At 43.9% G+C, this 9,885-nt stretch overlaps 4 protein-coding genes across 4 annotated transcripts; 1 reads left to right on the forward strand and 3 right to left on the reverse strand.

Moving 5' to 3' along the window:
- Positions 1 to 2,784: 2,784 nt before the first annotated feature.
- On the forward strand, positions 2,785 to 3,093 carry FOMMEDRAFT_75654 (uncharacterized protein; the record flags this gene model as incomplete). The annotated part of the gene is made up of 1 exon (XM_007262610.1): positions 2,785 to 3,093. One exon carries the CDS (start codon positions 2,785 to 2,787, stop codon positions 3,091 to 3,093), a length of 309 nt encoding a protein of 102 aa, XP_007262672.1.
- A 72-nt stretch (positions 3,094 to 3,165) lies between these two features.
- On the reverse strand, positions 3,166 to 4,665 carry FOMMEDRAFT_151670 (uncharacterized protein; the record flags this gene model as incomplete). Its single annotated transcript, XM_007262611.1, has 6 exons — positions 3,166 to 3,809; positions 3,872 to 3,885; positions 3,942 to 4,057; positions 4,115 to 4,201; positions 4,263 to 4,466; positions 4,543 to 4,665. The coding sequence occupies 6 exons, from the start codon at positions 4,663 to 4,665 to the stop codon at positions 3,166 to 3,168; spliced, it is 1,188 nt and encodes a 395-aa protein (XP_007262673.1).
- A 561-nt stretch (positions 4,666 to 5,226) lies between these two features.
- On the reverse strand, positions 5,227 to 7,973 carry FOMMEDRAFT_102200 (tubulin nucleotide-binding domain-like protein; the record flags this gene model as incomplete). The annotated part of the gene is made up of 21 exons (XM_007262612.1): positions 5,227 to 5,456; positions 5,513 to 5,528; positions 5,593 to 5,759; positions 5,818 to 5,878; positions 5,937 to 5,985; positions 6,105 to 6,160; positions 6,219 to 6,266; positions 6,322 to 6,410; positions 6,472 to 6,514; positions 6,570 to 6,631; positions 6,685 to 6,745; positions 6,796 to 6,893; positions 6,953 to 7,003; positions 7,057 to 7,176; positions 7,233 to 7,258; positions 7,311 to 7,322; positions 7,386 to 7,473; positions 7,530 to 7,628; positions 7,694 to 7,729; positions 7,788 to 7,856; positions 7,938 to 7,973. The coding sequence occupies 21 exons, from the start codon at positions 7,971 to 7,973 to the stop codon at positions 5,379 to 5,381; spliced, it is 1,365 nt and encodes a 454-aa protein (XP_007262674.1). The 3' UTR covers positions 5,227 to 5,378.
- Positions 7,974 to 8,338: 365 nt separating this feature from the next.
- On the reverse strand, positions 8,339 to 9,427 carry FOMMEDRAFT_151672 (uncharacterized protein; the record flags this gene model as incomplete). Its single annotated transcript, XM_007262613.1, has 1 exon — positions 8,339 to 9,427. One exon carries the CDS (start codon positions 9,425 to 9,427, stop codon positions 8,339 to 8,341), a length of 1,089 nt encoding a protein of 362 aa, XP_007262675.1.
- Positions 9,428 to 9,885: the final 458 nt, after the last annotated feature.

Below are 9,885 nucleotides of genomic sequence, written 5' to 3' on the forward strand. Positions count from 1 at the left end.
AGGAGGAGGATACTGATAGTAATGACAAGGATCTTGAAAGTAAAGAACAGAATGATGAGGAAGGTGAATCAGACAGTTATACAGACCTGTAGTGAATATTAGATGTGCTATTTACATGTAAGGTAATTTTGTGGTCACACACAGCAAATGATAATCTGTTAATCATCTGTACAACTGTTTTTACTAATCAAATATAGTACTGTAAGTATTCTACTAGGCTGATTCCCTCTGACCATCTTACTAACTTTTACAGTAAGCAAAAAGAATCTCCTTTTAACAGGTGCTATTTATGCCTCTATCTTGGCTCAGTTTGCACTAACTGTAGTGTTCTTCAGAGTAATCCACACCTTCACTACTATCACACAGTTTCTTACAGTTTGCAGAATAGAGAGTGCTACATGTGTTACTACTGTTTTTACAGATTCTTTCATTACTGTCACTATGATCTATTTGCTGTGTCATATGTCTGTTAGTAATCTTTAATACACTGTTACTGTCTGATTTAAGCATATACAGAATTTGCAAGGTTGTTTAGAGACTCAGAACAATAAGGATAGCTATTAGGTTAAAGTTTGCAAGTAGTGTAGCATAACTCAACAGCTTCATCAAGGTCTTCTGGCTGTTCACACTACTTGTATCTCTTGCTTCATTATCTTGCTTGCTTTGTTGTCTCTCACAGTACTCTCTAGACACACTTTCACTCAGGCTTAGCTCTGTAACAAGTAGTAACAACTCTCAATCTCCTGTTGATAATTTGCTCAACATTGACTTCAATAAACTTACTGAGTACTATTCACAGCCTCACACAGTACTCTCCAGACACACTTTCACTCAGACTTGGCTCTGTAACAAGTAGTAACAACTCTTAATCCCCTACTGATAATCCACTCAATGTTGACTTTGATAACATGCTTGTGTTCCTTTTGCTTTGTGGTTGTACACACACACTCCCAACAACTTGCATTCACAATTACCTTTGGTAAGTCCCTTCCCTCACTTGCATTTGACCTGAAATCTCTAGACTTACTTCTTATCTTACACAGTACTCTCCACACCTGCCCCCCCTCTGTTTTTTGGGCCAATCCAGACACATACAAAACAAAGGACACAAAACGTGTGTCCTGTAAGGCTGGCACTAATAAAATTCTGGGAGTGCTTAGGGAAGCACTCCCAGATTGTTATAGCTGTATTAAAACAGCTAAAATTGTGTAAGTTCTTATATTTTTTACTTTTTTCTACTACTAACATTATTATTATTATTATTAGGGGTGGTATTCATGAGTCAGGTAATGACAATACCTTACACCTTTTAATAAGGTGTTTTGGGAAGAAGAAATTGGTAGGATCTATACACCTGCCTTTTGTTAATAATGTGAGTTTTTTTTACCTTTGTCTTGTCTTTCTTTGCTAATATTATCTTAAGGAATTCAATTTCAAGGGGGCAACTATTGGTTACAAGACAGTTAAAAGATTTCTAATTAAAAAGATCTTGTAATTGTTTTGATTTTGCTTTGTACTTGCTTTTTACATATTATATACTTAGATTATGCTTTTATTAAGATAATAAGAATACAACAAGTGTTCTCATACTCTTATATACTTATATTATACTTGTATTAAGATAACAATAGTGCAAAAAGTGTTCTCATAGTATTATATACATTGATATACCTTTTACATAAATTATAAGGTAACAATAGTTATTGTTACATTATTATATTATAAATATAATTCTTTCTTTGAAATTATAATTAAAATGTAATGCAAGCATAATACTTTAGACTATCATACAAAGTTAGTATAATACTTGTAATAGATTGTATTCATCCATAACACTTACTGAGCCTTTATATACATTAACATGTCTTATACAAACTTTACAATTGATTTGCAAGTCTTGTAATTACTTTACAATATACATACAATACTTATGTTACTTTACAAAGTCTACAATATATTATAAGAAATACAACTTTTTCCTGATGGAGCTTTAGATCTGAAAAAGTACAGGCAGCTCTGGCCAATGGTGGGGGATGGGATAAGGTACTGAGGAACATATAAACAAAAGTACAATAGAGTTCGAGCAGTTCTATAATTGTTATGATAAAAGAGATAGCAACAAAAGTTATTGTATCCTTTTTATTCCTCCGAAGTTCACTTCCTTGAGTCTACAGATAGAGCGTACCATCGAAAAGTCAAAGTCCCCAAGCCTCCAGGTCTGGATCGAAACGAGTCAACCAACAAATGATTTAAGTCAAGGGATCAGAACTACGTCAACAGCATGTAGAACGTTGCAATACGGGTGAAGCGTAGATATCAGTCGGTCACATTATAAGAGACTAATGGAGTCCGCCAGGCCCTTGCAGAGATGTTACTTTGATATCCCATAGTAGGTAATTGAGCTTTGCTGTTCCTTAATTGATAATGCAAATATGCAGAGCTCATATTACAGCACTTCACGTGCTTTCCTCTGTAAAATGTGAGCACAAGTTGCTTAGAGCTGTGAGGCCCATTTTATGCAACGCTCATGTATTACAATGTTGAGCGGAGACTGAACGGGTTGAAGATCAACTGGGAGTGCCACGACCAAAGTGTCCAATCCAAAGAAGCATCCGACCAAACAAGGAAAGACAAAGGAAACGTCGATCCTGTCCTCATCTCGTTATCATTTGGGCATCATTCGCGCAGTAAGCGATTATTCATTTAATGCCCATGCCATGTTTTTGAGGATCTGACGTCACGAACACTGTGCTCATTGTTTTGCAGGACAGCGCATCGCCAAACATGTCTGTGCAAACATCCCCAAGCTCGCGTTCAACTCGCAAGATTACAGTTCTGTACTTTGCCGCTGCGCTCACGGCGACAGGCGTGCAATCCGAAACCATCGATCTTCCTTCTTCAGATAACGAGGCAACCTTTCCATTAAGTAAACTGGGCGATCTTTTGGTCCAACGTCACCTGGGCACAAATCTCGACGCTATTCTCCAGACGAGTCAATGGAGCATCGATGCTGAGATGGTTGACGATACTGAGAGTGTCATGCTGAGGGGTGGGGAGGAAGTTGCTGTTATTTGTCCTGTTTCTGGTGGCTGAATAGGGAAACAAATGTAATATCAGCGCTGTGTACATGCACTCCACTGTAAACGTTAAAACGCACGGTCCAGCTCACTTGCCCTTCCTATTTAAGTCTTGTTCAAGCTGTGCGAGGAAGTCATCTGCTGACTTGACAGAAGACTGAGCCGCCTTCGATTTGGGCTGTTGATCCCACCGTGACCTAGTCTTGCTCGTCTGCGTCTGCGTCTGCGATTTCGACATCGCCGCTTCGACAGCGGCAAAGTGACCAATTACTTTCACAGACACCGCTGTGTCCCCACCAGAAGTTGCTTTACTCTTGTCCTCGTCGCCCTTCGTCTTTCTCCTCTTTGCCTCAACTAGTTTTCGCCGTTCTTCTATCTCCCGTTTTCTTTTCTCCGTTGCTCTGCTCTTCGCTGATTCCTTCCCCTTCCCCTGAACCACGCTCTCCGGTTCCCCGGTCATGCCCTCGTTTTCCTCTGGCCTGACGTCGATAGCTCCAGCTTCATTGCGAGCTACTTCCGTTTCTTCTCTTGCCTTCTTCAATGCCTCCATCTCTCTCGCACGCGCCTCTTCATCCTTGGAGAATGCATAAAACGCAGCTCCCTTGGCGCGTACTTCCCTCGACGCATCATAATGCGCCTCAAGTGGTGTCTCGGCTTCTTCTGCTGCTTTTTGAATCGAGGCAACGCGATCAGCAGTTGGTTCGAAGACCGGGAAATGGTTAACAGGGTTGCCTATGTAGAAAGCAGCCTGTTTAGTCAATTTGGCGGTTTGTGATAGAGATAGAGATACGTACGAACTACGAAGGGACTGTAAATGCGACAAAACTTTGAAATTGTCTAAATAATAATGACGGTGGGGCGTACTCATAGTTATCTTCCTCCTCAACTTGAGCAGACGGCAGCAAATTTCGAGGCACCTCGCTCTTCCTTGCAGTACGCATTCGTCCAAATTCATCTTCATATTCTACCAATGGATCGTCCTAGAAATTTTGACTGTCTTCAGTGGCATGGCATGTCAGTGGAGAGAAAGGACACACATCGTCATCGAGAGCCTTCGGGGCTATTAAAGACTCGTCCACGTCCTCGCTATCGCTACTGAAATGATCATCCGGCTTCGCGTCAAACTGTCCGTAGAGCAATTCAGTTAGTGCCTGGATAACCACCTGAACAAAGGATTGAACGCACATCAACCAACAACGCGTCGACTTGTGCTTCCGTCAATCCTCCCGTCTTGCCCTTCCGCAGCTTCTCGTAAATCTTTGCCTTTCGTTCCAAAGCGGCTCGCGCAGACTCCGCTGTCTGTCTGTCCGCTGCAAGCGCAGCCACATCCCGAGCTGCTCGTGCCGCCACGCCTTTATTCGTTCGAACCCATACCGTTCCTTTCCCCTTCTGTTGTGAGACAGTATTTTGTCAGACATGTCGTGGAGAATATTGAGCTGTACGGATCGTAAGAGTGCACACACACCTTCTCCCCGCGTGGCACGCTTCCGGTCTTGAAGTCGGATTCTTTCTTCGCAAGTTCCGCTTTGAGGTCAAGGAACGAGCTTGCTGAGACACCAGCTGCCTTTGCTTTGGCCGAATGTGCCATTCTGCAACATCCAGCACACGTTGAGGTGGTGGTTAAAGGTCAAGTTCGTGCGTGGCAAGGGCAACTTTCCTAGAGTTAATATTGCCTATGTATGCACTAAGTTACAAATCTTTATCTACGACGCAGTTAAGGAAGGCTTGAAGGTGTCATATATCAATGTATCGTATTATTACTAATATAGAATAAGTTGTTTCCATACTGCAGTATTAATACATTATGCAACCAGTAACAGAAAGATACACTCTGGTTGCGTGTGTTTACAGCAGATCACTTGCCGAATTTGGGTTGCTAATTCCCAGAAATTGGCAAGTGAATTTGGTGCATAATCTGTTCCGAGCCACAATGGAGCCACGATTCGCCCATTGAGCCAGCTGGATGTACACTTACACTAATGAACTATCAGTCCTTCCTTCATTTTTTCCCTTATATTTCTTATAAATTCTAGTCGCTTCTGTACATATTCAAGATAGCATTATCCAAGACAATTTTGTAGATGCCGTCTGAAGAAAGAATGCTGACGGATTAGGAATCGACGGTACTAAAATGTGTTGTTAGAAAGTTGGGGGAGTAGGTATGTGCCAGCAGACGAGTGTTAGTCATTTTATTGGTTTAAGCAAAGCAGGGGACGTGTGGTAAGCGACATGGGGTTGTACGAAGAAAAGAGGTGAGCGAGAAGGGAGAAGAACGGAATAGAGCGGTGGCTCGAACGCAGTTCATTGCTCGGCTTCTTCGGCGGGCAGTTCCTCTTCGTACTCTTCTTCGTATGCTTCTTCTCCTGCCGCTTCTTGGTACTGACAATGAACGAGGTCAGCCTTCATAGTGTTTATTTATAGAGGCCGAGACAAACCTGTTGGTATTCGGCACTATAAAAGTAATAAGAGGCGGCATATCAGCATCGGTACAGACAAGTGATAGGTATATGCGCACATCAAATCGTGTGTGTTGCTTTCTGCCTCCGTGAACTCCATCTCATCCATACCCTCACCTGTGTACCAGTGCAAGAACGCGCCACGCTTGAACATAGCAGTGAACTGCGCGTGTGTGCGTTTGAAGACCTCCTGGATAGAGGTTGAATTTGCTAGGCATGTCGCAGACTACAAGTGCATGGTATTATTAATGCATGCATATATGCGAGAAAGTAAGTAATCTCACCTTCTTGGAGGCGGCGGAAGCAACGGAGCACAAGGACATGGAAACATTGTCCGGAATCCAGCTGTGAAATTGCGTAAACAAAATGACGAACATAGTCGAACAGTCCAGACGCTACTTACTCGACAAACATGCCAGAGTTCCTAGACTGAATTTGACCGATAGAGGCCTAGTAAAAACGCAGTGAGTACAGGACAGTGGAAATCTAGGAAGGGTGACGAACCTCGGCCTAAAGCAAGAACACCATTGCCCGATAAGTCATTATAGTTCTTAAATAGAAACCGAAATACTTGCTTCTTGAGAATGTACGTCACCACGGAAAACCACAGCAGCAGTCATATAACGTCTTCAAAGGAATGATCAGATAGTCTGTTCCAAGGCAATTTAGTCGATATCTTTCTTACCCAAGTCTCGGGTCACAGGCCACCAACAAGTTTTTACGGTCGAACAGCCTCAAGGCACGTCAGTATACCCAGATTTTGTGACACTTGTAGGTAGAAGTCTTACGAGTGTGTCAGATCGTTGACGTTCTCCGATTGATAAGACCTCGCCTTCGGGTCGTAGAACGGAGCATAACTCGGCATGAGGAAGTGAAGCTGTTCATTTTTTAGTTTAGTAATAAGCTTCAAAGGCATAGTGACACTGGGACACGCGTACACGAGGGAAGGGAACGAGGTTCATGCCCATTTTGCGGAAGTCACTGTGAAACAATGTCATTCATTCTGTGAAGCTTAAGAGGAGGGCTGAATACGAACCCATTAAGCTGACCAGGGAAACGAAGGCTCGTGCTGACACCACACATGACTTGCGCAACAAGCTGTCAATGTGCTTAGTACATGAAGTAGTCCAAATATAAACCCAAGGACTGACTGTGTTGAGAGCAGCGAAGTCCGGATCCTTGTTTTTCAATAAACGGAAGTTGATGTCATATCTGTCAATAGCTAAGATAGAAGTGTAGTGATGCAAATAGCCTTCGCCTACAATGCTTCATTGTCGATACAAATAGACAAATCGCTGTTGTCGACCAGCTGATGACCAGAGAGCATGGCATTGTATGGCTCGACTACTGTTTCAGAAACCTATGGCGGGGAAAGCGAATATAAGAAGAGCACTCCACATGATTAAAGACGAGCCGTACTTTAGGCGACGGAAGGACAGAGAAAGTAGAGAGTATGCGGTCAGGATATTCCTAGAAGAGTAGCTAAGCTATAGGCTATTATATGCACACTGATTAATACGGACCTCTCGGATTTTAGACAGGAGAAGCGTTCCTAGACCGGAACCGGTTCCTCCTCCTAGAGAATGCGTAATCTGAAAGCCTTGAATGGAGTCGCATGCTTCTGCTTGTCTCCGGACGACATCCTATAATGCATTTTTCCCGTCATGGGTCAACAGTGAAGCAGAACTAGTTTACTTACCAAAATAGAATCAACAATTTCAGCCCCTATATTGTGGATGAGAATGAAAAAGAAAATGAGAGAACCTCAACACATTACCTTCTGTGTAATCTATAACACGAAGAAAGGCGTTAATGAAAGTGGATATAAGGCATGTATATGGTAGAGACTCACAGCCTTTTGCCCAGTTGTTTCCAGCACTAGCTTCACCATGTACGAAGGTATCGGGGCGGAAGAGCTTTCCTAGAGGACCACTTCGAATCTAAATGGGAGTCCGTTTTTGAACAGCCACGAAGGTAGACCACAACGAAGACTCACGCGATTAAGCACGCCGGCCTCCAAGTCAACTTGAACGCTCCGCGGTACATATCTAACTGCGCCTCCGACAGATTCAACTTCAGAGAAGTAAGCGTTGGCCTGTGAGTACGATGTCGGTAGTGTCGTGAGATGCTTATTCGGTACAATTACTGAGAAGGACGCACTCGTTCAAGCTGTTGAGGATCGTTTCCCTCGTACGCCTACAAACCACAACCCATCAGCGAGTAATTCTAATAGATACACCCAGTATTTGTTCACCCCTTCGTAGTTAAGCCCATGCTCCGCAAGTAACGTCTTGTAGAATGCCTCGCCAAGCTGGTTGCCGGCCTAACCAAACCAACATACCATTCAGCCACTATTCCGAATGCCGCTCCGCGCGATCGCGGCGCGTAAGAATGGTCTACTGACCTGGCCAACTTGCACGTTGATAATCTCGCGTACCATGATGTTTTCGATGAAAAACTGTGACGGATAGTACTAGTTAGAAACAAGGTAGTGTGGAGTGGACGCGTTCGGTAGTAAAATAAGCAGATTCAACAATTGATCAGCGTTCCCACGGCTACATCTACTCTAACATTAAACTGATCGGTCTTCGCTTCCGTTAAATGCTCAATAATCGCATAAGCGTGCTTTCATATCGGTTCATATTGCTTGGAAACAATCTATGACTGCTACAGGATTTTGAAAATACAGGATAAGACATCTACCAAACAATAATAACAACAAAGGCAGGTCGAGATACCTAGCACCACATTCGAGCAGTTGAAATCAAGTTACGGGACCGCGAGAAGGTGGCAGGTCAAATTCAGCTAAGAATAGTGTTCTTCGCAGCCGAGTGGGGAAGAGCTGCCGGCCTCTGCTACGGAGGTTGATCTGTCAAGAATGTCAATTCCTAAGCCGACGATGGACCGGGATGCGCATGGACTAATAGACCTACCCTGCAGGATTGGGACATTCTCTTCCAAGCTGGCAACATTCCATTCAAATATAACTGAAGGCGGCAATTCATCAATGGGTGAAGGTGAGTCCATGAATCCCAGAACCGTGTCCATGGGCTGTAGTGCGGCTTTTGCTGGCGCCCGTTGCAATCCCAGGCCATGTCCGTCAGAAAGAACGTACGAGGAATCCGTAACTAAATTCAGCGGCAAAGGTTTCTCAGATTTTGTACTGAAGCCTTCTTGCTGCATAGATTGCTCGTTGCGAACTATCGGGAGTTCTCGACCAAGTCCCATGTCTTGCGTAGCTCTCCTCGTCTTCACCAGCACTGCTTTCCGAATAGAATCACCCTCCATCTCGGGGTCATAAGAATCCACTGGCATCGGAGAGCTGTGAGGTCTTGCATTCCGCAGTTGAGAAGCAGAATTCCCACGAGTATCACAAGCCATGGCCATAACCTTGAAGTTATCGGACGTGTACTCCTCGACTGGCTGTTCAACCCGACTGGTCCGAAACAGTATACTTGACTTGCGATTTCTGAGGCTATAGAGTCTTCTTTTCGCTAACAAGTTCGGTACACGTCCAGTCTCGTTCCCGCCTTCGTACCCATCATCCTCTACCTTTACAGGCCCATGAAAGTAGCCTTTACGATCGAATTGGAGAGGTCTTGGTGTAGCAGTGCCAGCCTCATTCAGAGACGCCTTGTCCATTGAATTTGAAAGTGCATGAGCAAGATCATAAGCATACGTCGACTCCAGTGAAGGCGAGCATAGTGGAGATATTATATCCTGATCTGTCTCAAGCTCCGTATAATCTTCCGATGAAAGCGTGCTCGAAGCAGAGAGCGACGGACAGCTGAAACTGTCACAGCCAGAACTCGAGATGAGGTCCATCGGCGGGAATGACTCCGGCTGAGAGAATTCCTGCATCGGGTTGACCAGATTGGAGGACAGAGACTGCATGAACGTAGTTACCGGGTTTCACTGAGCAGCTATAAAGCAGTTCTCGATAACCTGAGGATAATCCTAAAAAGAGAGGAAGATGCTATTAGTTGGCGAGAGCAGATTGAAACGCTTCCTCCACACTTAGAGCTGGCATCGGGCAGCTTTTCGGAGGCTAACTGGATGTGGGCCTCTTGTCTTAAAGCTGTCCCAAGGCAAATTTCAAATGAAGCCGTCGAGACAGATAGCTAGCACGCAAGCCGAAAAGGAGCCAGAGTCGTAAGATACAACGTACCTATAGTTTCCATACTAGGTCAAGAGCAGAGTCAGCCACTAACGGTGTGCTCACAGGCAATCCTATATTCTGAAGAATCAGTGTTCTATTGCATCACCAAATCGAACACGAAAATGTATTGGAATTTACTGCTAAGACATATATTTTTTACATATTGTGGATCCTTATATTTGCTTATAAAGTC

Source organism: Fomitiporia mediterranea (assembly GCF_000271605.1).
Source record: "Fomitiporia mediterranea MF3/22 unplaced genomic scaffold FOMMEscaffold_2, whole genome shotgun sequence".
Classification (NCBI taxonomy): domain Eukaryota; kingdom Fungi; phylum Basidiomycota; class Agaricomycetes; order Hymenochaetales; family Hymenochaetaceae; genus Fomitiporia; species Fomitiporia mediterranea.